At 38.1% G+C, this 27,050-nt stretch overlaps 2 protein-coding genes and 1 pseudogene across 2 annotated transcripts in view; 2 read left to right on the plus strand and 1 right to left on the minus strand.

The window, feature by feature from the left end:
• Nucleotides 1-27,050, plus strand: part of TTBK2 (tau tubulin kinase 2) — a 187,299-nt gene that overhangs the window by 52,595 nt on the left and 107,654 nt on the right. The window contains exon 3 of the mRNA XM_008069951.2: nt 2,161-2,308. Within this exon, the coding sequence (XP_008068142.1) occupies nt 2,161-2,308 (148 nt within the window). The remainder of the gene's footprint in view (nt 1-2,160; nt 2,309-27,050) is intronic.
• On the minus strand, nt 13,529-14,302 carry LOC103272459 (annotated as a pseudogene).
• On the plus strand, nt 26,224-26,439 carry LOC110596702 (dolichyl-diphosphooligosaccharide--protein glycosyltransferase subunit 4-like). The gene has a single exon (XM_021718535.1). It carries the CDS (start codon nt 26,224-26,226, stop codon nt 26,335-26,337), a length of 114 nt encoding a protein of 37 aa, XP_021574210.1. The 3' UTR covers nt 26,338-26,439.

Genomic DNA, 27,050 nt, shown 5'->3' on the forward strand with positions numbered 1-27,050 from the left:
TTGGTCCATGGGGCTCAGGTGATCCTTCTGCCTCAGCCTTCCAAGTATCTGGAACCACAGGTGTGCACTGCCATGCCCTGCTAATTTTTTATTTATTGTAGAGATGAGGTCTCACCAAGTTGCCCAGGCTGGTCTTGAGCACCTGGGTTCAGGCAATCCTCTTGCCTCTGCCTCTCAAAGTGCTTGGATTGCAGGTGTAAGCCACCGTGCCTGGCTGAGCAATTTATTTAACTGAATGTTTCTGGAACTTTAAAAAAAATCCCAAGCTCATCCTATAGTCTCACATAGTATACCTTTCCTATAATGAAATGAAAGTAAAGAAGGATTATGGCTCATATTTACAGAGCTGTACATAACTATTAAAAAATTATGTAGTTAACACTTTGCCAAATGTCATTGGAGATACAAAGAAATAGAACAAACAGCTCTCTCTTTGAAGAAGCTTAGTTTCTTTCTCTGTATTGGAGTAGGACATTGACAATGGAAAGTTAGGCAATATAACAGATTAAAAAGCAGGGTAATAATACACATGATATCCGAAGTCTGGCCTGGTAAAATGTTTAATTAAGTGATTAGAAAAATCATTACCATAGAAATCCAAAGAAATCGACCATGATACTATAATCAGTGAGCTTCCAGTGGAAAAAGAAGTAGACCATAATCCAGGACCTTTAGGATTTAGGACCCTGCGTCTGTGATGACTTCCTATATTATATCAAATCCTAGATGTTTGCTAATTAATAAAGAGATATCCAGGAAATGGAAGAAGGCTAATTACTTGCTATATCTAGCTTGAAGTATACCACCCAGTACCCCCAACTGAGTTTTTCAGAGTCCTACCGTTGTCACTAGCTCTTCAGAACTTGCTCTGATACTCAGACTGAGATTCTGATGCTCCCCAGTTAAGCTAACACATTTCATCAGGAAGATGATTAAGTGTTTGACAAACATGCTTAAATTGATTAGAGTTTATTTTTATTTATTTGTTTTTTTGAGTTCTAGTCTTACTCTGTCACCCAGACTGGAGTGCAGTGGCCGCTCCCGGCTGCCACTGCAGCCTTGACCTGCTGGGCTTCGCGATCCTTCCGCCTCAGCCTTCCAAGTAGCCAGAATTACAGGCGTGCACTACCACATCCGGCTAATTTTTGATTTATTGTAGAGATGAGGTCTCACCAAGTTGCCCAGGTGGGTCTCGAACCTGCGGGCTCAGGCAATCCACTCACCTCAGCCTCCCAAAGCGCAGGATTACAGGCTGAGCCACCGAGCCCGGCTTATTTTTATTTTAATATGTAGAAATATAATGAATTCTGGGATAGTTTAATACAAAGAGCTCTTTTCCTGCTCTGCGAAGTATATTAGGTACCTCAGAGAGAAAGGTAAGTGGTAGTTAGAGGGCTAGGTGCTCTCCCACCCCCATTTCCAACCTTCCCATACACATACGCCAGATTGATTCCAGACAAGATCTCAACTGGCAAAAGGATGTCATGGCTTAAAAAGTCTACAACCAGGCATGATGGCTCATGCCTATAAGGCCGAGGCAAGGGAATTGCTTGAGCCCAGGAGCTTGAGACCAGCCTGGGTAACAAAGTGAGATATTGTCTCTGCAAAAAATAAAAAAATTAGCCAGGTGTGGTGGCATGCACCTGTAGTCCCAGTCAATTGGGAGGCTGAGGCACCTGTAGTCCCAGTCAATTGGGAGGCTGAGGCAGAAGGATCACCTGAGCCCAGGAAGTCGAGGCTGTGGTGAGCCAGTTGTACCACGGCACTCCAGCCTGGCAACAGAGTGAGACCCCAACTCAAAACAAAGCAAAACAAAAGTCTGCAAATGACTGCATTAGCAGTGAGAAATGATTCTTTCAGATGCTGTATTTTTTGTGACATTTCTGATGCCAGCTAGAGACCAAATTTTAAAATTGTGACTGAAATAGTATTATTACTTTTTTTGTGGACAAACCTGTAGGAAAAGGTTTTGATGTTATTTTCGGGCACTTGTTTTCTTCTTGCCATATTCATAGCTAGTTTAACAATATTGAAATATTTTTTCAAAGATAGAGATATTAAAACTATATTTTATTTTCTAAATATAAGAGATTAATTGTTTCAAATTAGAAACTTTTAGTAATTTTGAGTGTGTGTGTTCTTATTTTATTTTCTGTGCAGATGAGAAAGATTGGGGGTGGGGGCTTTGGAGAAATTTACGATGCCTTGGACATGCTCACCAGGGAAAATGTTGCACTGAAGGTAGAATCAGCTCAACAACCGAAACAAGTTCTGAAAATGGAGGTTGCTGTTTTGAAAAAACTGCAAGGTAAGCTACTTTGTATGATATACAATTTATAATTTGTATGATAACAATTTATAATTTATTCTTACCTTTCTGAACCTTGATTACATTCTCTAAGTATTGAATATTCTGATGTCAGCTAGGTATAAATATGCTGAGCATTTTTCTCTTGGAAATTTTATCACAGTTAGTAGTAGTAGAAATGTATGATTGCTTAGAATAATTGGACTGTAGGAGTTCCTATTCATGATGAGTACAGATGAGATACTAATTAGCAGAAACATTCTACTGCTTTAGAAAGTATTGTTTTAAGTCTGCTATTTGACTTTTTAAAAAAAACATCGAATTATAAATACCTGTGAGTCATTTCTACTCATGTTTTTCGATGTTAAACATACTTTTATCATAGTAAGAGCCAAGTGCAATGGTCATGTCTATAATTCCACTACTCAGGAGGCTGAGGTAGGAGGACTACTTTAGTCCAGGAGTTCAAAACTTCAATGAGCTATGATCACATCACTACACTCTGGCCTGGGTGACAGAGTGAGAGCCTGTCTCTAAGAAATTTTTTTAAAAAATCACGGTAAAGAAACTGCTTTCAAATTATACTGCAGGATGAGTTAAAAATAATACTATTTGTTATGTGTTGATTCTCATTAACTTTAGTTTCAGAAAATGACTCTTTATAGCCCTATTATCTTTTTTGAAGTTCATTTTACTACACAGGGACCTATTTTTTTTTACTACAAGAATGAGAATAATTTTTTTTCTGACATGAATCCAGTAATTTAATGCCCTGAATACATTGCTAGTTTTTTCATCTTTATATTCTTTAATGACATACTCTAATATTACTGATATTTGAATGTTTGATTTGAAATAAAATTAAATAGAGATGATTGTTGTCCTTTACCCTAAGCTTTTCAATTATCCATCCAAGTTCCTCTACCAGGTGGCTCGTTTGATTAGAGCATGAGGCTAATGAACTTATAGCTCTGTTTAATAATCACTTTTATCATTTCTACAACATCATAAATCAAGAAAGCAGTGGATAGATCGGCACCCATTGATACCACTAGAAAAACACCTAATTGAAGAAGGAAGAGTAGAAAAAAGGATAGCTCTTTTTTTTTTTCCTGACCTCTTCTGCTTTCTCCCCATTTCTCTTGAGTTGTTTTCATCTCAGTGATATAAAAGCCACAGATAGGTGCAGCCAGAACTACTACTTCTTGGGTTACACAGATCCCAGGGTTTCTGTTTTATTCTCAGCCAAGCTTATGAAGAGCATGTCAGCATCAGTTTAGGATGACAGTACCACATTCACCTATCTTTATTCTACTTGGCCTCAAAGAGATGCTTCCGGTGAGGCAGGATACAACTCTGCAGACCCTTCAGGAAGTTTTTCTTCCTATTTTGGCCATGACTTACTCAGGAATCTATGTAATAAAGCTTGAAGATCAGTTTAATACCTTTTATGAATGAATTAGAGACCCTTGGTTGCTAGCTCTTTCCTTTTTTATTTTTCACATTATTACCTAAAATGTTTTCCCACTTTCTCAGTCACATGATACCCCATTCCTATGAACCCTTCACTTTTCAAAAATAAATATGTTTTTAATCTTCTGGTCTATATTTCTTTCTTTTTTTTGAGTTGGTGTCTCACTCTGCTGCCCATGCTAGAGTACAGTGGCACGCTTACTGCCGCTGCAGCCTTGACATGCTGGTCTCAAGCGATCCTTCTATCTCAGCCTTCCAAATAGCTGGAACTACAGGTGCGTGCTGCCAGGCCTGGCTAATTTTTTGATTTGTTGTAGAGATGAGGTCTCACCAAGTTGCCCAGTCTGGTCTCGAACCCTCAGCTCAGGCAATCCTCTCACTTCAGCCTCTCAAAGTGCTGGGATTACTGACGTGAGCCACCATGCCCCAACTTGGTCTATGCTTGATGTAGTAGTCCTTGACGCTCTTCTCTTGGCTTCTTAACTTATACCTTCTGCATACTTGTGCCTCACAGCTTCTTTTTGTTGAGGGTGTAATCTGGGCCATTTTGAGAACATTTTTATGGGACTGAGCTACTCTTGCCTTCCTGTTGGCATAGTGATTTCTTACAGAATGATTCCAATGAAAAGGCTAAGTATGTAAGAAAATATAACCAGAGGAAAACCCTTTATAGGATTGGTTGGTTTTAAATTGATGTTCAATTTTTGATAGCTGTAAAGAATTGTTTCTTCACAAAATAAAAAGATATTTTATGATGAATTTAACCTGACCCCTAGTTATGCTCTTTTTAATAAATCAGTCTGTCTTCTCAAAATTCACATAATGTCTTTTCTCAATTTTCTTTCTTGAGGTCTTTCCTGTACCTAATAACTATAGGTTTCCTCAGCTCAGGCAAAACTCTTATTATGGATATCTTCCTTTCTCATTGGCCCTAAAGTGTGAAGGCCTTAGCATTTTACCCATATTTTCTTCTGAGTGACCTTCCTTTTTTATATCAGATTACTCTCTTTTCAGAGCTGTCTGAAATATTTTTGATGCAACCTATACTTCTCTATTGAATCAAGCTAGATTCTTGAATACTTAGTTTTTAGAAATATATTTGAATGTTTTAGTAACTTGTAAACTAAACCATCTATTTATAGGCCTATTAGGTAGTACTTCTGCATTCAGTTATTATTCTCTAATGTGTCGCTAATAAGTAGAGCTATACAACTTATTAAGCCTATCCTTTTATTTATGTCATTGTTCAGAGATACCCATTTATTTGTGTCTCATTATTATACTATCTTCATCTTTTGTTTTTCTTTTTTTGGGGGGGGGGGTTGGAGTCTTGCTCTGTCGCCCAGACTGGAGTGCAGTGGCATGCTCCTGGCCACCGCAGCCTCGACCTGCTGGGCTCTAGCGATCTTTCCGCCTCAGCCTTCCAAGTAGCCGGAACTACAGGTGTGCGCTACCATGCCTGGCTAGTTTTTTTTTTTTTTAATTTATTGTAACGACGAGGTCTTGCCAAGTTGCCCGGGTGGGTCTCGAACCCGCGGGCTCAGGCAATCCATTTGCCTCAGCCTCCCAAAGTGTTGGTATTACAGGCTGAGCCACCGAGCTTGGCCCATCCTTTGTTTTTCAATGTATTTGCTTTGAAACTGTGCAAAGGTGATAATTGCTGCTTTAGTCTGCTGGATTCTTTTTTTCTCCAAATGTTTTATAGAGCTACCCTACCACTCTTCACTTCTCCGTTTTCTTTCTTTTTAATTAGAAAAAAATTGTTTTGAGGGTCAGGTATGATGATTCACACCTGTAATTCCAATACTTTAGGAGGCCTAGGTGGGTGGATCACTTAAGCCTAGGTGTGAGCTGCCTGAGCAACATAATGAGACCATGTCATTACAAAATATTTTTTAAAAAATTAGGCAGGCATGGTGTTGTGTACCTGTAATCTCAGGAGGCTGAGGCAAGAGGATCACTTGACCCCAGGATTTTGAGGTTGCAGTGAGCTATGATTGCACCACTGCATTCCAGTCTGGGAAATGGAATAAATTCTGTCTCTCAAAAAATTAAATTAAATAAATAGTTTTTGTTATTTTTCTCTCTGTTTTCATTGTCTCTTGAGTTCTATCTCAGTATACCACTCTTTTCTTTCTAGTTATTTATTTATTTATTTTGAATTGGAGTCTCACTGTGTCACCTAGCTGGAGTACAGCGGCATGCTCATGGCCACTGCAGCCTGACCTGCTGGGCTTAGGCGATCCTTCCGCTTCAGCCTTCCAAGTACCTGGAACTACAGGCATGTGCTACCACACTTGGCTAGTTTTTTGATTTATTGTGGAGATGAGGTCTCACCAAGTTGCCTAGGCTGGTCTCGAACCCCTGGGCACAGGCAGTCCACTCGCATTGGCTTCCCAAAGTGCTGGGATTACAGACTTGAGCCAAGGCGCCCGGCCTTTTCCTTTCTTTTTAATAAGTACAGTTTTATTTGTAGTGCTGTTGTAAGAGAAAAAAATTTCTGGCCCTTGATTTTAAATCTGATCTCTAGTGATTCCATAGTATCTCAGAAACTAACAGTACTTTTTAGTTCCATCCTAGTCTTAACAAAGTTTGATACATGTCTAGAATTCTGAAGTTGTGGCAAGCAAATCCTAAATCTTTGCTTTTTCCTTTAATTTTCTAACACTTTTTTAAAGAGCAATTTTAGGTTTACAGCAAAATTGAGAGAAGAGTATAGAGATAACCCATATATTAACTGCCCTCATACATGCATAGACTCCCCCATTATCAACATCCCCCACTAGAGCAGTACATTTGTTATAGTTAAACGTACATCATTATAACTCAGAGGCCACAGTTTGCAATAGGGCTCACTTTTGTTGAACATTCTATGGGTCTGGACAAATATATAATGACACATATCCACCATTATATATATATACAGGTGCTCCTTGACTTATGATATGATTATAAACCCATTATAAGTTGAAAAATCATTAAGTTGAACCATCTCTCTATATAGTTTCACTGCCCAAAAATTCCTCAATGCTCTGTCGGTTTACTTCTCCCTACTGCCTAGCCTCTGGCAACCACTAGTTTTTTTTTTTTTTACTATCTCTATCGTTTTGCCTTCTCCAGAGTGTCATATAGTTGGAATCATACAGTATTGGCTTCTTTCATTTAGTATTAGGCATTTAAGTTTCCTCCACATCTTTTCATGGCTTGATAGCTTATTTCTTTTTAGCCCTGAATAATATTTCTTTATTTTATTTTAAAGATGTGGGGTGCAGGTCTGCATTAGGTATACAAGTGGTCATGGTATGGGTAAATGTTGGACCTACTTTTGGTCCCCACTTTGCCTGGTTTGAGATCAGGTACCCTTATTAATGTTATGTGCTCCTCTTTCCTTCCCTGGCAGTTTCCAGCTACTGCCAATCCTTTTCTTATAGTATTATGGGACATGCTCAGGATACGCTTATGAGTGAGAACATATGGTACTCAGTTCTTTGTATCTGTGATAAATTACTGAGTATTATAGACTCTAAATCCATCCAAGTTGCTTCAAAGTCCATAATTTTTTCTGCTTTATGGCTGAATAATATTCCATTGTGTAAATGTACCACTTTTTTTTTTTTTATCCAGTTCAGTTTTGATGGGCAGCATGGTTGGTTCCATGTTTTTGCTATTGTAAATAGTGCTGCAATAAATATACATGTGCAGGTATTTTTTTTTGTAGCGTGATTTAAATTCCTCTGGGTATATTCCCAGAAGGGGGATTACTGGATCTTATGGAAGGTCAATTTCTAGTTCTTTTAGGAATTGCCACACTGTTTTCCATAGAGGCTGAACTAGTTTGCATTCCCACCAACAGGGTAGAAGCATTCCCTTTTCTCCATACCTTCACCAGCATCTGTTTTTTGTTTTATTAATGATGGCCATTCTTACTGGAGTTAGGTGGTATCCCAATGTGTGGTTTGATTTGCATTTCTCTGATGATTAGTGAGGCTGAGCATTTTTTCATGTGTCTGTTTGCTGCTCGAGTATCTTCTTTTGAGAAGTGTCTATTCACATCTTTTGCTCACTTTTTAACGGAGCTGTTTGTTTTTTTCCTTTTGGCACATTCGAGTTCCTTGTAGATCCTGGATGTTAGGCCTTTGTCAGATATGTAGTTGGCAAATATTTTTTCCCATTTTGTGGGCTGTCTTCCTGCTCTCTTGATAATTTCTTTTGCTTTGCAGAAGTTTTTCATGATGAGGCTCCACTTGTCTATCTTATCTCTTATGGCATGACTGAATAATATTTCATTGTCTAGATGTACCTAGTTTATCCATTCACCTACTGAAGCACATCTTGTTTGCTCCCAGGTTTTGGGAATTATGAATAAAGCTGCTATAAACATCCATGTACAGGCTTTTATGTGAATATAAGTTTTCAACTTTTTTGGGTAAATACCAAGGAGCGCTATGGCTAGATTGGATAATAGCATGTTTCATTTTATAAGAAATTGTCAACTTTCAATGTGGCGAGATCATTTCGTATTCCTGTCTGCAGTGAATGAGGGTTCCTGTTGCTGTATATCCTCACCAGCCTTTGGTTTTGTCAGTGTTCTGGGTTTTGAGTGTGTAGTGACATCTCATTGTTATATTAATTTACATTTCCCTAATGATATGTGATGTGAAGCTTTTTTTCATGTAATTATTTGCCATCTGTGTATCTTCAGTGATGTGTCAGAAGATTTTGGCCCATTTTAAAATCAGGTAGTTTTTTTTCTTATTCTTGAATTTTGAAAGTTCTTTGAATGTTAGTCCTTTGTCAGATAGGTCTTTTGTGAATATTTTCTCCCAGTCTGTGACTTTCTGTCTCTTGCAGAGCACAAATTTTAATGTTAATAAATTTCACCGTATCGATCTTTTTTTTTCATGGATTATGCTTTTGTTGTCCATCCTGTCTAAAAAATCAGTGCCAAACCCAAGGTTATCTGGATATTCTCCTATTTTATCTTCTAAGAGTTTTATAGTTTTATCTTGTACATTTAGGTTTATGATTCATTTTGAGTTTATTTTTATAAAGAGCATAAGTTTGTATTTAGATTCATTTTGTTGCATATGGATGTTTAGTTGTTGCAGCACTATTTGTTGAAAAGATTCTTTTCTCTGTTGTATTGTCTTTGATCCTTTGTCAAAGATCAATTGATTGTATTTATGGGATCCATTTCTGGGCTGTCTGTTCTGGGCTGTCTGTTCTGTCTAGTCTTTTCACCAATATGACACTATCTTGATTACTGTAATATTTTGTTCTTTACCTTTGCATCCTGCAACCTTGCTATACTCCCTTATTAGTTCCAGAAGTTTAATTGTTGATTCAGATTTTACAGTTAGGTAATTTTCTATATAGGCATCTGTAAACAAAAACAGTTTTATTTTTTTCCTAATCACTGTATCTTTTACTTCCTTTTTTTATTGCATTTGCTAGGACTTTTAGTATGATGTTGAAAAGGAGTGGTAGGAAGGGAAATTCTTGCCTTATTCCTGATCTTAGTAGGAAAGCATCTAGTTTCCCACCACTAAATATGTTGGCTGTAGGTTTTTTGTAGATATGCTTTATCAAATTGAGGAAGTTCCCTTCTTTTCCTATTTTGCTTAGCATTGGAGTTTGTAAAATGCTTTTTCTGTGTTTATTGATATGAATATATGGTTTTCTTGTTTAGATTGTTGATGTGGTGGCTTATATCAATTGATACTTGAATGTTGCAATAGCCTTGCATACCTGGGATAAATCCCACTTGCTTTTGGGGTCAATTTGCGATTTTTTAAAGGGTATTTGCAATTATATTCATGAGAAATTTTGCTCTGTAGTTTTCCTGTAAATATTCTTTTGTGTGGCTTTGGTATTAGGATAATGTTGGCCTCATAGAATGAGTTAGGAATTATATTCTTTGCTTCTATCTTCTAGAAGAGGTTGTAGAGATATGGCAGAATTTCCTCTTTTTTTTTTTTTTGAGTAGGAGTCTCACTGTGTTGCCCAGGCTGAGGTGCAATGACATGCTCACGGCCATCGCAGCCTTGACCTGCTGTGCTCAGGTGATTTTTCTGCCTCAGCCTTCCAAGTAGCTGGAACCACAGGCGTGTGCCACCACGCCTGACTAATTTTTTAGAAGTTTATTTATTGTGGCGGTGAGGTCTTGCCAAGTTGTCCAAGCTGGTCTTGAACCCCTGGACCCAGGAAGTCTTCTCACCTCTGCCTCCCAAAGTGGTAGGATTACAAGCATGAGCCACTGCTTCCGGCATCCTTCTTAAATGTTTGGTAGAATTCACCAGTGAAGCCATCTGCACCTGGTGCTTTCTGTTTGGGTAGATTATTATTTTGCCTGTTTTTTAGAACTGGATCTTACTCTGTACTCAAACAAGAGAGCAGTAGCACCATTGCAGTGCACTACAGCCTCGAATTTTTGGGCTCAAGTGATCCTCTCACTACAGCCTCCCAAATAGCCAGAACTACAGGCATGTGTCATCATGCCTGGCTAAGTTTTTAATTTTTTTGTAGAGACAGGGTCTCACTATGTTGCTCAGGCTGGTCTCAAACTCGACCTCAAGCAATCCTCCTGCTTTAGCCTCCCAATATTAATTATTGATTCAATTTTAAAAATAGATATAAGCATAGATTATCCATGTCTTCTTGTATGAGTTTTGGTAGACTGTGTCTTTCAAGAAATTGGTCTATTTGATCTAGGTTATCCAGATTGTGGGCATAGAGTTGTTCATAGTATTCCTTTATTATTCTTTTAATGTCCATGGAATCTGTAGCGATGTCCTCCTCTTTCTTTTCTGATATTAATAGTTTGTGTCCTTTCTCCTTTTTTTTTTAGTTAGCCTGGCTACAGTCTTATCGATTTTATTGATCTTTTTAAAGAACCAGCTTTTGGTTTCATTGATTTTTCTCTGTTGATTTCCTGTATTCAGTTCCATTGATTTTTACTCTAGTTTTTATCATTATTTTTCTTCTGCTTGCTTTGGATTTAATTTACTTTCTTTTTTCCTAAAGTGGAAATTCAGATTATTTATTTATTTATTTACTATTTATTTATTTTTGAGTCAAAGGAGTCTCACTCTGTTACCCAGGCTGGAGTACGGTGGCACACTTATGGGCTCCGCAGCCTCGACCTGCTGGGCTCTGGAGATCCTTCCTCCTCAGCCTTCCAAGTGCTGGAACTAAGGTCTATGCCACCATGCCCGGCTAATTTTTAAATTTATTGTAGAGAAGAGGTCTCGCCAAGTTGCCCAGGCTGGTCTCAAACCCGTGGGCTCAGCCAGTCCTCTCACCTCTGCCTCCCAAAGTGCTAGGATTATAGGCATGAGCCACTGTGCCTGGCTCAGATTATTTATTTATTTTATTTTCTTTCTCTTCTTTTTTTTTTTGAGTTGGGGTTTTGCTCTGTTGTCCAGGCTAGAGTGCAGAGGCACTATCATAGCTCACCATAGCCTCAAACTCCTTGGCTCAAGCAATCCTCCCACCTCGGCCTCTCAAGTGGCTGGGACTATAGGTGTGTACCACCACATCCTGCTAATTTTTTGTATAGATCAGGTCTTGCTATGTTGCCCAGGCTGGCTTAGATCTTCTGGGTTAAGCAATCCTCCCACCTCAGCCTCCCAAAGTGCTGGGATTATAGATGTGAGCCACAGTACCTGACCTCTTCTTTTCTAATACTTACATTCAGTGCTATAAATGTCCCTCTAATCACTGATTTTACTGCATCCCACACATTTTGATAAGTTGCGTTTTTATTTTCACTTAGTGCAAAATATTTTAAATTTCTCATGAAAGTTCTTTAACTCACATGTTCTTTAGAAATACGTTGTTTAATCTTTATATATTTTGAGATTTGTCAGTTGTCTGATATTGATCTCTAGTCTAATTCCATTGTGGTCTGAGAACAAACATTATATGCTTTCTATTATTTTAAATTTGTTAAGGTGTGTGTTATGGGTTTCAGAATGTGATTATCTTGGTGAATATTCTCTGTGAGCATTAAGAAGGATGTATATTCTGCTGCTGACAGATTAAGTAGTCTATAGATGTCAATTATATCGTTAATTGGTGGTGGAGTTGAGTTCAGCTACTTCCTTACTGATTTTCTGCCTGCTGTATCTGTTCATTTCTGACGGAGGAGTGTTGAAGTCTCCAGCTATATTAGTATATTCATCTTTCTTCTTGTAGTTTTATTGTAGTTTGAAGTTCTGTCATTAGGCACATACACGTTTCTAGATGTTGTTAGGCATATATTACATGTCTTCTTGGAGAATTGACCCCTTTATTATTATGTAATGCCCTTCTTTATCCCTGGTAATTTTTCTTCACCTGAAGTCTGTCTGAAATTAACACAGCAATTTCTGCTTTCTTTCAAGTGTTAGGATGGTATATAATTCTCCATCTATTTACTTTAAATTTATTTGTACCTTCATATTTATTTGTGTGTGTGTGTGTGTGTGTGTGTGTGTGTGTGTGTGTGTGTATTTATTTATTTATTTGAGTTGAAGCCTCACTCTGTCGCCCAGGCTGGAGTGCAGTGATACACTCATGGCCACCCCAGTGTCAGTCTTCTGGGCTCAAGCAGTTCTTCCACCTCAGCCTTCCAAGTAGCTGGAACTACAGGAGCACACTACCATGCCTGCTAATTTTTTTGATTTGTTGTAGAGACCTCACCAAGTTGCCCAGCCTGTTCTCGAAACCCCAGGCTTAGGCACTCCTCTCGCCTCAGCTTCCCAAAGTGCTGGGATTACAGACTGGAGCTACTGCACCCGGCCTGTGTCTTTACATTATAAGTGAGTTTCTTGCAGACAGCATATAGTTGGGTATTTTAAAAAATTCACTCTGTTCAGTTTTTTTGTTTGGTATATTTATACCATTGATGTTTGAAGTGATTGCTGGGCTAGATTAATATCTACCATTTTTATTATTGTTTTCTATTTGTTGCCTTTTTAAAAATCTATTTTTATCTTCTACTCTTTTTTCTGCCTTTCGTAGTTTTAACTGAACATTCTATATGATTCCTTCTCTCTTTTTTTAGCATATCAATTCTACTTTTTTAACATTATTAAGTGGTTGCCCTAGATATTGCAATATACATTTGTAACTAATCCAAATCCACTTTCAAATTACTCTATACCACTTCACAGACGGTGTGAGGGCATTTTATTTTATTTTTTTAAATGAAGAACATTTATTAGGAAAAAAACACTCCAAACACTCACAAGTAGTTATCTGGCACATTAACCTTTGGCCACTTGGCAACCATACAGGAAAAGGACATCAGGACAGAGTCCATGAGATTTTGCTTACAACACTAAAGGAGTTTTAAGGCAGATTAACCCAGGACTGCAAAAACTATGTCTATGGCATAAACACGACATTCAAAACTAACTCAGCTCTCAAAATGTCCCCAGTACCAACAAATTACTGACAGCCACTGTCAGAGACAGATTTAAACAGAGTCTCAAAAACAACCCGACATGACACCGACATAGCTGGAGCTGTTCTATGCGTAGTCAACACAGACTGCCAGATGCTGTTTGTAGACCTCCACTCCCACACGTTTTTATTTCACATAAACTTATTACACTGTACCAGGAGAGCACATTAGGCAGAGAAAAATAGGATTCACTATTGTGTACCATGAATAGAATTACAAAAAACATAGGGCTGAACAAGGCCACACCAAGATAGGTTAGTGACTTTTCTCGCAGGCCCTCACAGGGACTGAGATGAAGCTTAAAAATACGCTGGGGTAAGCTCCGTCCTTCCTTCTGTGGTTACCACCTGAATTAGGCTTCCTGAGCTTGGTCGGTTTTTCCCCGTGATCCAGTCATAGAAGGTTTTGCCTAGGAATTCTAAGGGCGTCCAGGAGCTTTAGTCAGCCTCAGGCATTGATTTCCTGTTCATCGGGGTGTCCAGAGTAATCGGGAGCACAGCGATGGCGGCCGACCCAGGTGGCATGCTGCTGTTCCTCCCAGCGAGGCTCTGGCAGAGCTGGTGGACGGCATCCTTGGCCATGCCATATCCAGTCATCCCAGGAGTCCCATCTAGGGCGGCCTTTTCACCAGCCAAGGTCGGGAGGCCTCCTTCTTTGAGGTGCTTGGTGGCCAGGTGGCTGGAAATGGTTGACGTCCACAGGCTCTGCTTCCACATCAGGTCACAGTTTTTAAAGAGAGACTTGGATTTGGCATTGCCACCAGCCCATCCTCCAGCGACACAAAGAATCGCGTCCACCTTCTCTTCACCCAAGAGCTTCCCAACCTCAGCAGTCACCTGATCAGCCTGCTCAGTAAATGAGTTTGTCATTTTAACAACATTGGTGCTGGCCTCTTCATTCTCCACTACATGGATGCTGGCGACCCACCAGTTGCGGGCCGGAAACACCTGCACGCACCGCGAGCCCAGTGCGCCCCTGCCGCTGTACACCAGCACCCGGGAGGCCCTCCCGCCCCAGCCGCCGCCGCCGCCGCCACCGCCACCGCCATCCCGTTCAGCCTCCGGCCCCGGCATTTTCTTATAAAAAGAAAATAATCCTAATTCTTCCCCTTTGTCCCTTGTGTCATTGCTAGCATTTATTTCACTTATGTATAAGCATATATATTTATATACACATGCATAAAGCATATATATTTATATACACATGCATATGTATATTGAAGCATGTACATATACACACATTTGCTACATAAGCATACATAATTGAACACATTGTTCCTATTATTTTGAACAAACTGTTATCTGCTAGATCAATTAGAAATAAGAAAAACACATTTTTATTTTACCTTTCCTTTGTTCTTCTGCAGTGCGGATCTGAGTTTCAGACTATTATTTTCCTTCTCAATAAAGAACTTTTAGGCCTAGCAGTTTGGGAGGCTGAGGTGAAAGATTTGCCTGAGCCCACGGATTCAAGACCAGTCTGGGCAACTTGGTGAGACCGCATCTCTACAATAAATCAAAAAATTATCTGGGCATCGTGGCGCATACCTGTAGTTCCAGCTACTTGGAAGTCTGAGGCGGAAGGATTTCTTGAGCCCAGCACGTCGAGGCTGCGGTGGCTGTGAGCATGCCACTGCATCTCAACCTGGGTGACAGAGTGAGACTCTGACTCAAAAAAAAAAAAGAAACAAAAAACTTTTAACATTTTTAGCAAGATAAATCTACTGACAACGAATTACCTTAATTTTTGTTTTTCTGAGAAAGTTCTTATTTCTCCTTCACTTTTAAGGATAATTTTGCAGGTTACAGAATCTAATAAGTTGGTGAATTTTTTCTCTTAACACTTTAAGTATTTTACTCTTTTCTGTTGTGGCTTGCAAGGTTTCTGAGAAGAATTCAGATGTAATTCTTATTTTTGTTCCTCTATAGGTAAGGTTTTTATTCCCCACCTCTATCTTCTTTGAGAATTTTTTGTTTATTGTTGATTTTTGGAAGTTAGAAAATGATATCTGTAGGTGTAGTTTTGGAGGCATTTATCCCATTTTTTGAACTTTCTGGATCTTTGCTTTGGTGTTTGACAGTAATTTGGGGAAATTTTCAGTCATTATTGATTCAAATAGTTTATCTATTCTTATCTCTCTTCCCTTTTGGCATTTCTATTACATGTATGTTATGTCTTTTGTGGTTATCTCACAGTACTCAGATATTCTCTTCTGGGTTTGTTTTTTTCAGTCTTTGTTCTCTTTGATTTTCTGTTTTGTAGGTGTCTATGGATATATCTTCAAGCTTAGAGATATTTTTTCTCAACTGTGTCCAGTCTACTAATACGCCTATGAAAGGCTTATGTGATGTCTATTATAGTACTTTTGATCTTTAGCTTTTCTTTTTGGTTCTTTCTTAGATTTCCGTCTCTGCTTACATTGTCTATCTCTTTTTGCACACTGACTACTTTATCCATTAGAGCCCTTAGCATATTAATCAATATTGTTTTAAATTTCTGGTCTGATAATTCCAGCATCTCTGACATGTCTGGTTCTGATGTTGCTTTGTCTCTTCAAATTGTATTTTTTGCGTTTTAGTGTGTCTGGTATATTTTTCTTGATAGCTAGACAAAAGTATATTGTGTAAAATAAACTGCTGTAAATAGGCCTTTAGAAATGTAGTAAGGTATGGGGAAAGGGGAAGTGTTCCATAGTTATATGATTGGGTGTCATTCTTTTAGTGTAACTATGCCTCTGGACTGTGAACTTCACAAGTGCTTCACAGTCATCCCTGTACCCCACCTGTTGGGTGGGACAAGATGGTTGGAGTTGACTGGAGTTAGTTACTTCCCCCAAGTCAAATAATCATCGATAAAACCTCAGCAGGTTAGACTCTGGTTAATTAAATTCTCCTGAGGGCAGACCTTGCTAAGAAGACTAGAATGCTTTGGCATATTTCAAAATTGTTCATTTTTTTCTTCCCCTTGCTGGAAATGGGGGAATTTTTCTGTAATATATATTGTGAGAACCTGGTTGATCTCCTGGATGTATAACTCAGAAAAGTGCCAGAGCCCCCCTATGACTGGGTACCCATGAAGTTTTTAACTCGGTTTGTTGACACCTAGTCTCTAACAATTCATCAATTACAGTTTAGGTTTTCCTACCCTAACACTGGTTCCCATGGAGGTTTCTGCTCTGATATGTTGTGATTCTCTTTGTATTTGCCCATCTGTCTTTCCTATTTGGGGGTCATTAGTTTGCTTTAAGAAAGGTTGTTGATTTTTTTATTTGACAGATTTTTACTTGTTAGAATGGAGTGGCAACTTCCAAGCTCCTCACGTGTGGAACTGGAAATTGTTAAGTCCCTTCCCCTCAGTTTTTATTATGAGAAACTTCAAATATACACAAAAATAGAAAGAATTATAGAAATAACATTTATGTACCCAAAACTCAACCTCAATAAGTATTGACATTTTGGCCAGTATTGTTGCATATGTATCCTATACCTTTAACATATTTTCCCTACCTTTCTAGAGTATTTTAGAAGAAATTCTAGGTATATCATCTGTAAAAACAAAATTAGCAGTTGTTTTATAATACCGGTTCATATCTAGCTAGAGTTTAATTTCTCTCATTGTCTCAAAAATATCCTTTTACATGTGGCTTGTTCAAATTGGGATTTACATACTAGGCAGGCACATTGCATTGCATTTGGTTGCCATGTCACAGTTTCCCCTCCCCTACTTTGTGTGTGTGTGTGTGTGTGTGTGTGTGTGTGTGTGTGTGTGTGTGTGTGTGTTTGGCCTTTTATTTTTTGAAGAAATGAAGTTCTTAGTTTGATAGTCCAAAATAGTCCAAATTGTGGATTTGGCTAATCACATTCTTGTGGTGTCTTTTAATATATTCCTCTGTCCTTTGTATTTCCTGTGAACTTCTAGCTAGATCTAGAGGCTTAATAAGATTCATGTTGTTGTCATTGCTGTTTGGCAATAATTCATCGTTTTCTTTAGGAGTTGTAAAATTTTGATATATCTAGTTATTTAATTTCTTCTTAATTTCCTACCTAGAATTATTTTACAGAGCAGAACTTTATTCTGTCAGCTATTTATTTTCCCTGAAATATAGTTAGTATGAGAAGGGCAGGATAAAGCCTTGGTTTTTACTTTTATTAATAACTTTTCAGAATGAATTGTGTCCTTATGTGACCAATAAGTTTTTTAATGTATCATTATGAGCTCATTACTTTTATATATTTTACTTAAAGCCATTACAGTTGTTATCCTTTTGATTTTTAAATTTCATATCTTTGGTTAGTGGGATGCCCTTTCAGGTTGGCTTCTGTGTCATTCTGGTATAACTACAGCATTCTTTGATGTCATCTTTGTTTTCTGGTACAATAAGGTATTTTAGAGTTTCTCTAAACTTCCCCTAGGCCGTAGTTGGAATCAGGAATCCTGTTTCTCCAAGGAGCCCTGTTTCCTTGTATAGGAAATCGGTGGAGATCACAATAAGCCATTGTGGCACTAAATTCTGTTGGCTAACATACTTACCTCAGTAGCTTTTAATAAATACTATATTTTGCTTTGTTTATTCTTATGTGCACTTTCAACTTTTGTTTTGTTATCTTTCAAAATAAATTTGTCTTCTCTTTTAAATTGCAGGCCTCTCTTAAAGGGATAGAGATTACGTATATTTAAAATTGACATTTATATTATGCTCAGTAGTAAAATGGTAGCACAAAGTGACTTCATATTTGATGATAGAATACATTTGTAAATGGATGGGGAGGATAGGATAACAAAGCTCTTTGTTTCTGGTTGTTATTTCCTTCATAAACCTTATTGTTCATTTCTTTCTGAGTAAGAAAAATAGGAGGTGCTGGAATAGTTCTCAAGAGTGCTATAAATACCAGTTGATAAAGTCACCTTTGGATGATTAGGGATTAGACTTTCAGGACTGTCTTATATAGAGATTCAACTCTATATTGTAATGGAAGACAGTCCCTTGGATCTTCTAAAAAATAATTGTTACTTGGTTTAATGGTATTTTTTTTGCCTTTACATATAGGTAAGTGTAATATTTTGGAAATTCAGAATATTGTAAAATTACTATTACAATAAGTTCTCACCTAATGTTGTTAATAGTTTCTTCAAAACTGTAACTTTTAGCGTAACAGCAATATAAAGAAACAAATTTTCCTCCTCATCATTGTTACAACAAAGCAACAATGACCAAATGATGTTGTTCAAGGACCTGATGTATGTTGTTTTGTTTTAAAGTTGTAGGTTCCAAAAAACTATCAATGATGCTAAGTGAGGACTTACTGTAATTATATTTACTGTACTATATTTACTAACTATATTTGCTAATTATAGTTTACTCTTCCTTTCATCAAAGGAAGTCTTTTTCGGATCTTTAAAGGTAAAGATTATACATTGTTTACTTGCTTTCAGTTTACATATAAATACATACTCGAGCATAACAAAACGTTTGCTTTTAAAAAATATTCTGAGCCAGGCTCAGTGGCTCAGCCTGTAATCCCATGCCTTTGGGAGGCTGAGGTGAGTGGATTGCCTGAGCCCGCGGGTTCGATACCCACCTGGGCAGTGAGACCTCATCTCTACAATAAATCAAAAAATCAGCCGGGCGTGGTAGCGCATGCCTGTAATTCCGGGTACTTGGAAGGCTGAGGCGGAAGGATCACCAGAGCCCAGTAGGTCGAGGCTGCGGTGGCCGGGAGCGGCTACTGCACTCCAGTCTGGGCGACAGAGTGAGACTCCAACTCAAAAAAAAAGCAACAAAAAAAATTCTGTAGATCTAATTTCTCACTAATTCATACATGTGTACTCTCTATCGTATGTTCAGCCTAATGAAGTTTGTTGTACTTAAAAATCACTGCTTAAGTCAATGTGTGATTTAGAAATTGTCTGACTTTTCTATCTCATTTTAGTTCTTTATTTCATGCTGTGAATTATCAGCATCATCTTTTGTAGTCTTTCAAAGCACCAGCTTGAGTAAAACTGAGGTTGTTCTGTTTATCTATTTCCTAAGATGAGAGTGTAGTTAATTAAAGGATTAATTATTTTAAAATGTTCTCCTTTACATTCTCTAACAGCAAGTGAAGATGCTACTAATATGAAAAAATATAGTAAATTCCATTGTTTGATAACCAAATAATTTTATTCTCAATTGAGATAATGAGAATAAATTTGTCTTGCCCCATATAAATGCAGGGAAAAAACGACATTTTTCCTTATAGCCCATAAAGAGAAAATGATTTTGTTAAGACTTGGGGATTTTTTTTTTTTAACCCTAAAATATTGGCCCTGGATTTTATTTTTGCCTTTTAGGCTGCAGAGCACAAGCTGAGAATTGGGAAGAAGGGTTACTATTGCAGGAGAGCAACTGCACCTGTTCTACCTTCCCTGTTTGAGGTCTCCAGCTACTGCTGCAAAGTATGACTACTCCCTTTCCCCAATCATGAGAATATAAGAAATGTATAATTTCTGAATTAGACCACTGGTTAATCCAGTATAAAAGACTGCCTATGAAAGCATTCCAAAGGGACATTTTGTGGAACAGCATAGTAGTTGCACTCTGGGACCTGAAAGGTTATACAGGATACATCCTTATCCTTCGTTCTATCCTTCAATTTGTATAAACCTATAGTTTACGCTTTAGTTTGTTTCAGCCTGTGCATTTTTTCCCCCTGTAAGGAAAGTTTTGCTTGCCCTCATTGATGTTCATTGTTCCATCAAAGGGTTTAAAGAGGTCTCCAAGAACGTTATCTGATCTGTGTTTTTATTTTAGCTTTTCTCTACTTGAAAGATTTAATATTAGCTGCAGACTTGGAGATTTGTTTATTCATTAATCTGCTTTGGTTTAGAAAAGTGACAGGGAATAGAATAGGTTAATATTATTTTAAGGAGCAGAGATTCATTTTCTAGATATGTTTGTCTTTGCATATATACTATTATGAGTTTCTTGAGTTTTTTCTGGAAATGTTCTTTGCATATTATAATCATCTCCCTATATACATATACATATATTAAGTCATATATATGAAAAACATATGTAATCATTGACATGATGATATATATGTATTTGAATAAGTTCTTCTTCCCTTACTCACCTTTACCAACAACATATGGAATCGTGCTATATATGCTGTTATGCAACTTGATGTGACCCCTTAGATTCGATCACTAAGACTCATTTTATCCACCTTAGTGTTCTACAGCAGGAGTGATCCTTCAAATACAGGAATTTATATGTGTCATTCCCCAACCCTTTCTAAAACTATTCAGGGTCTTCCTTTTCTCAGGTAAGGTCCACACACTTAACATGGCATACAAACACTGCCTTCCTTCTGCCTGCTTCTCTTACCTCATTTATACAAACTGTTGAGCTTATATCCAGTGTGATGGTTATCCTGAATGGTTTTCAGTTTCTTAAAGTTTACAGCTTCTCATGTGAAAACTGCTTCCTCTGTCTCACACTTTGGATAACTACTGCTTTTTTTTCTTCTTAAAAAAAAGTATAATAGTCTTAATATTTATAAAAATTCATAGGTAAAACATTATTCCAAGAAATAAAGCAATTAACAACTTGACATCCAGATCACGCCTGTTATCTCAGCACTTTGGGAGACTGAGGGAAGTTGATTACTTGAGACCAGGAGTTCGAGACCAGTCTGGGCAATAAAGTGAGACACCTGTTTCTACAAAAAAAAACTAAAAAAAAAAAAAAAATTAACTATCATGGTGGCATATGCCTATAGTCCCAGCAACTCAGGAGGCTGAAGTGAGAAGATTCCTTGAGCCCGGGTGTTCAAGGCTTCAGTGAGCTATGGTCACTGCCACTGCACTCCAATCTGGGCAAGAGTGAGACTCTTGTCTCAAAACAAAACAAAACAAAACATAAACATATAATACCCAGAAGTATATATGCTTAAAAAATGTGATTCTAGCCGGGCTCGGTGGCTCAGCCTGTAATCCCGCGCCTTTGTGAGGCTGAGGTGAGTGGATTGCCTGAGCCCGCGGGTTCGAGACCCACCTGGGCAGCGAGACCTCATCTCTACAATAAGTCAAAAAATCAGCCGGGCCTGGTGGCGTGTGCCTGTAATTCCGGCTACTTGGAAGTCTGAGGCGGAAGGATTGCCGGAGCCCAGCAGGCGAGGCTGCAGTGGCCGGGAGTGGCCACTGCACTCCAGTCTGGGCGACAAGAGTGAGACTCCAACTAAAAAAAAAAAAAAAAAAAATTTGATCCTGCTAGCTTGCTTTTTCCTTCTTCCTCAATAAGATTATTACATAATTTATTTTTACTTCCTTAAAATCAAAGCTAAATGTGTAGTTTAAAATAATCAGTTCTACAAAATTTGTTATGAAAAGCAGTAGTCCAGGTTCTGGTTCCCAATAAGATGGAGTAAGCAAACTTCACCCTGTCTCTCCCACTGAATGCAGCTATAAAACCTGGACAGAATGCTTGGAGTAACTATTTGAGGACTCTGAAAAGATAAATAGTAGGAGGCAGATTGGGGAAGAAGTCCAGAATTCAGAGTACCACTGAACCAGCGGTGAGTTTGTCATTTTTTTTCCTTCCAATATGCCCCAGCCTGAACTTAATGTATCGTGAAAATTGGAAGTGAGCATTAACATGGTCAGAAGAAGCACCAGGAGAAGTCCTCTAGTTCTGACTCAAGGAGCAAGAAAAGGGTCTCCTAATATCCAAAGAGAGTGTGGAAATTTCACATTTTTCTTCTTCATCTTCTTTTTTTATTTCCTTTTCTTCATTCTTTTGCACCCAGGCCCCAGACGATCCTCGCAGTGACTGCAGTGGCCTCAGTGGGAGCAGGAAGTAACTACAACTTAGAGGGAGAGGACCCATCCTCTTAGACTGGTGGATCTGTGGTCTGAAGAGAGTGGGGCACTTCCCCCGTTGCTTTTTTTCTTCCTCTTCCCTTCTGTTGCTTGGCCCTGATATGGGAACAGTCATGAGAAGTACCCTGCAGAGTGGAGTTAATAAAGCCCCAGCTTTCTGCTGGAGGACTAGCAAAAGGGAGTCCCAGGGAACTGAAAGATTGCAGAAGAGGGAGAAGCTTGGGAAACTGACCACTTGAAGTTCCTTATGGACTCCCAAACTATGCATACATGAGTCTGATCCTAAACAGCATATATGGACATTGAGAAATGAATTGTGGGAAACTGCCTGGGGCACTTATGGAACATGTTCGATATAACTGCAAAGGCTTTGAAAACTGAACTGCCATTAGAATTACAACCTACAGAAGGCTGGTCAGAACTTGAAGCTTGAATTCAACTGGGTTAATTACTGGCTAAAGCAAAAATACCAACATTCTTGGTGGGACTTTAATGAGACCAAAGTTTCATAATGTAATATTCAAAATGTCCAGTATACAATCTAGAATCACTCAACTTAAAAAGAACCAGACAAATCTGGATTCACATGGAAAAAGAAAGAATATAGATGCCAGTGCCAGAAACATATAGATGCTAAAATAAAGTCTTTCATTCTGCTATAATGACCATGCTCCAGGAATGAATGGGAAAATAAAAACTCTCAGCAAGGAAATGGAAGATATAAAGGAGAACTAAATGGTATTTTTTGACCTGAGAAGTAAAAAAAACAGAAATGAAAAATGAAACACTCAATGAATGGGCACAATGGATATGATGGATAAAGTACTCAGTTCAGTTGAGGGAAACTGCTAGGGGAGGGAGGGGCATGCCTCATCAACAAGGGTATCTGGATAATCAATGTTTGTATACCTAACCATGAATTGTACTCCACATCTTTATCAAAAAAAAAAAAAGGAACCCTGAAACAATAAGGCTCAGAGAGCCTCTGAGTTGGTAAACTCATACATGTGTTGGGAGCCTAGAAAGAGTGTGAAGGGCCTTGTGGCCCCAACATTGCCCTGTACATCTCTTCCATTTGGCAATTCCTGAGTTGTATCCTTCATAATAAAACTGTAGTCACAAATAAAAAAGAAAAACACTCAGCGAACGTCAAAACTGCTCAACAGAAATGACCTAATTTGAACAATGGATAAAAACATTTAAAAAATAAACAGAGCCTCAGAAACTTATGAGATAATATCAGAAGATCTAACATTTATGTCATCAGAAACTCAGAACAAGAAGATAATGAGTTTGGTGCAGCAAGAATATATAAAGAAAGAATGGCATAAAGACTGAAAAGGAAATAAAGCTATCCCTGTTTGCACATGGCATGATTATCTATGTAGAAAATGCCAAGGAATCCACAAAAAATGTTTCTAGAGTAAATGAGTTTAGCAAGTAATACAAGATCAGACCACAGATAGCAATCATATTTCCACATACTAGCAATGAACAACTAAGAACTGAATTTTTAAAAGTGATAATAGCTCCAAAAAATGAAACAGTAGTTAAGTATAAATGTAACAAAATATCCATTATCTCTATGCTGAAAACTATAAAAGCCTGATTAAAGAATAGATATAGGCCGGGCATGGTGGCTCATGCCTATAATCCCAGCACCTTGAGAGGCCTAAGTGAGAGAATTGCCTGAACCCACGGGTCCAAGACTCACCTGGGCAACTTGGCGAGACCTCGTCTCTCCAATAAATCAAAAATTAGCCGGGCATGATAGTGCATGCCTATAGTTCCAGCTACTTGGAAAGCTGAGGCAGAGGGATCACTGGAGCCGAGCAGGCCAAGGCTACGGTGGCTGGGAGCGTGCCACTGCACTCCAGTCTGGGTGACAGAGTGAGACTCCAACTTAAAAAAAAAAAAAATTAGCCGGTGTGGTGTCATGTGCCTGGAGTTCCAGCTGCTTAGAAGACTGAGGCAGAAGGATCGCCTGAGCCCAGCAGGTTGAGGCTACGGTGGCCCTGAGCATGCCACTGCACTCCAGCCTGGGCGACAGAGTGAGACTTCGACCCCAAAAAAAGAGTAGATATAAATAAATGGAGAGATGGATTGGAAGATTCACTACAGTGGAGACATTGATTCTCCCCCAAATTGATTTATAGATTTAATGAAATAATAATAATGCCAGCAGTGATTTTTGTAGTTATTATAGACAGGTTGATTCTAAAATTTCTATAGGAAGGCAAAGGACCTAGAATAATCAAAACAATTTTGAAAAATAAAAATAATGTTGGAAAAAAATTAAACTATACAGATAATTTATTTTAAATGTTCTCACCACTAAAAATGGTAAATACGTAAAGTAATACATGCACATGTTATTAGTTTGATAGAGCCATTCCACAGTATACACACGTTTCAAAACATCATGTTTATACAATAAATATGTATAATTTTTGTCAGTTAAAAATAAAATATACTGTAAGTAAAAAAAAAGAAAAGCTACATGATTTTTAAACTTAGTACAAAATTGTTGTAATCAAGACTGTGATGTTAGCAAAGGGATAGACATAGGTCAGTGGAATAAAATAGAGATTTTTGAAGTAGATCCACATAAAGCCATTAATTTTTTAGAGTTGCAAAGACAATTCAGGAGAAAAGGAATGGTCTTTTCAATAAATGGTATGGGAACTATTGGATATCCATATACAACAATAACAAACCTCAGCTTAAACCACACACATTATGCAGAAATTAACTTAAGATACATCATACATCTTAAAGTGATATATAAAACTACAAAACTTTTAGAAGAAAACATGGAGAAAATCTTTGTAACTTGGGATTAAGCAAGAAGTTTGTCGGATTACACCAAAGCATGATTCATAAAAGAAAAAAATTGATGAATTGGACTTTATTAAATTAAAAAACTTTGTTTGTAGAAGACACTATTAAGAGAATGAAAAGGCAGGTTATAGACTGGAAGGAAATATTTGCAAATCACCTGCTAGAACTTATATTCAGAATAAGTAAAGCACTCTGAAAACAGTCAGAAAACAAGACATTTACTTAAAAATATTTAATAAGCTTTGACAAGTACTTCAAAGAAGACATAGAGTGTTAAATCCGCTTATGAAAAGATGTTTAACATAATTAAACATCAGGAGAATTCAAAGTAAGATACCACTGCATACCATTAGAATAGATTAAATTAAAACTGTTGACAATACCATGTGCTGATGACCACCCTCACTCATTGTTCATAGGGATCCAAGATGATACAGCATCTCTGGAAAACAGTTAAATATATACTTGTTTACCACATGGTAAATTTGGACTTACTGTGTGACCCAGCAATCTCACTCTCAGGCATTTAACTGAGGAATGAAAATTAGTGTTCATACCAAAACATGAATTTGTATATCAGCTTTATTTTTAATTGTTGGCATATGTCCTTCAAAGTGTAAATAGAGAAATAAACCTGTTATATCCATATAATGGAATACTACTGAGTAATAAGAATGAATTATTGAAACACACAACAACTTAGATAAATCTGAAAAGCTTCATGTTGAGCAAAAGAAACTAGTCTCAAAAGGCTACATACTGTATGATTATATTTATATGACTTTTTGAAAAGACAAAACTATAGTGATGAAGAACAGATCAGTGATTGCTGAGGGTTGGGTTAGAGGGAGGATGTGACTACCAGGGAATGGTATAAGGGCGTTTGAAGGGTGATAGAATTGTTTTGTCTGCTGATTGAAAAGTAGGGTTATATGGATCTACACATATTAAATGTATGAACCTTATAGCTTGAGGTTTTACGTTTAGGTCTTTGATCCATTTATAGTTGATTTTTGTGTATGGTGATAGATAGGGGTCTTGTTTTAATCTTCTGCATTTGATCAGCCAGTTTTCCCAGCACCATTTATTGAATAGATTCTTCTCTCCCCAGTGGTTGGTGGTGGTGGCTTTGTCAAAGATGAATTGGTAAGAAATTGAGGTTTTGCTTCTGGAATCTCTATCCTGTTCCATTGGTCTATATGCCTGTTCTTGATTATATTGTAGCTTTATAATAAAGTTTAAAGTCTGGGAGTGTAGAGTGGCACCATGGATTCGGTTGCAGGTCCTTCTTGAGATGATCATGAACGTGCAGCTCGCCATCTTTGCCAACATGCTGGACGTGTCGCTCTTCCTGCTCATCCTCCTCTACCATTATGTGGCCATCAACAACCCCAAGAAGCAGGAGTGAAAGTGGCGTGTCCCCCAGGACTCCAGGACATAGTCTGAGGCAAGATGAAGGGTATAAGGGGTCCTTACACTTCACCTCATCCCTCCTGCCCATCACAAAACACAAAGCAAGTATGCCTAAATTTTCCAAACAACTTTTATTTCCTGAGTCTTCCCTAACCCAATGGAACAAGAAGCTGCCACTGAGCAGGGCCAAGTAGAGGGGCTGTTTTCTTTTTATCCCCACCCCCCCACCAAAAAAAGTCTGTGAGTGTGATACCTCCTGCTTTGTTTTTTTGCTGAGGATTGTTTTGGCTATATGTGATTGTTTATTTTTCCATATGAATTCCTGTATTGTCATTTCCAGGTCTGAGAAGAATGCTGCTGGTAATTTAATGGGTATTGTGTTAAATCTGTAGATTAGCTTGTGTAGGATGGACATTTTAACAATGCTGATTCTTCCAATCCATGAGCATGGAATATTTTTCCATTTGTTTGTGTCATCTTTGATTTCTTTGAGCAGTGTTTTGTAGTTTTCTTTTTTTTTTTTTGAGTCGGAGTCTCACTCCGTCGCCCAAACTGGAGTGCAGTGGCCGCTCCCGGCCACCGCAGCCTCGACCCACTGGGCTCCAGCGATCCTTCCACCTCAGCCTTCTGAGTAGCTGGAACTATAGGTGTGCGCTACCATGCCCGGCTCATTTTTGATTTACTGTAGAGACGAGGTCTCGCCAAGTG

The sequence above is a fragment of the Carlito syrichta genome, unplaced genomic scaffold, assembly GCF_000164805.1.
Source record: "Carlito syrichta isolate Samal-C Ts95f unplaced genomic scaffold, Tarsius_syrichta-2.0.1 Scaffold312570, whole genome shotgun sequence".
NCBI classification, from domain to species: domain Eukaryota; kingdom Metazoa; phylum Chordata; class Mammalia; order Primates; family Tarsiidae; genus Carlito; species Carlito syrichta.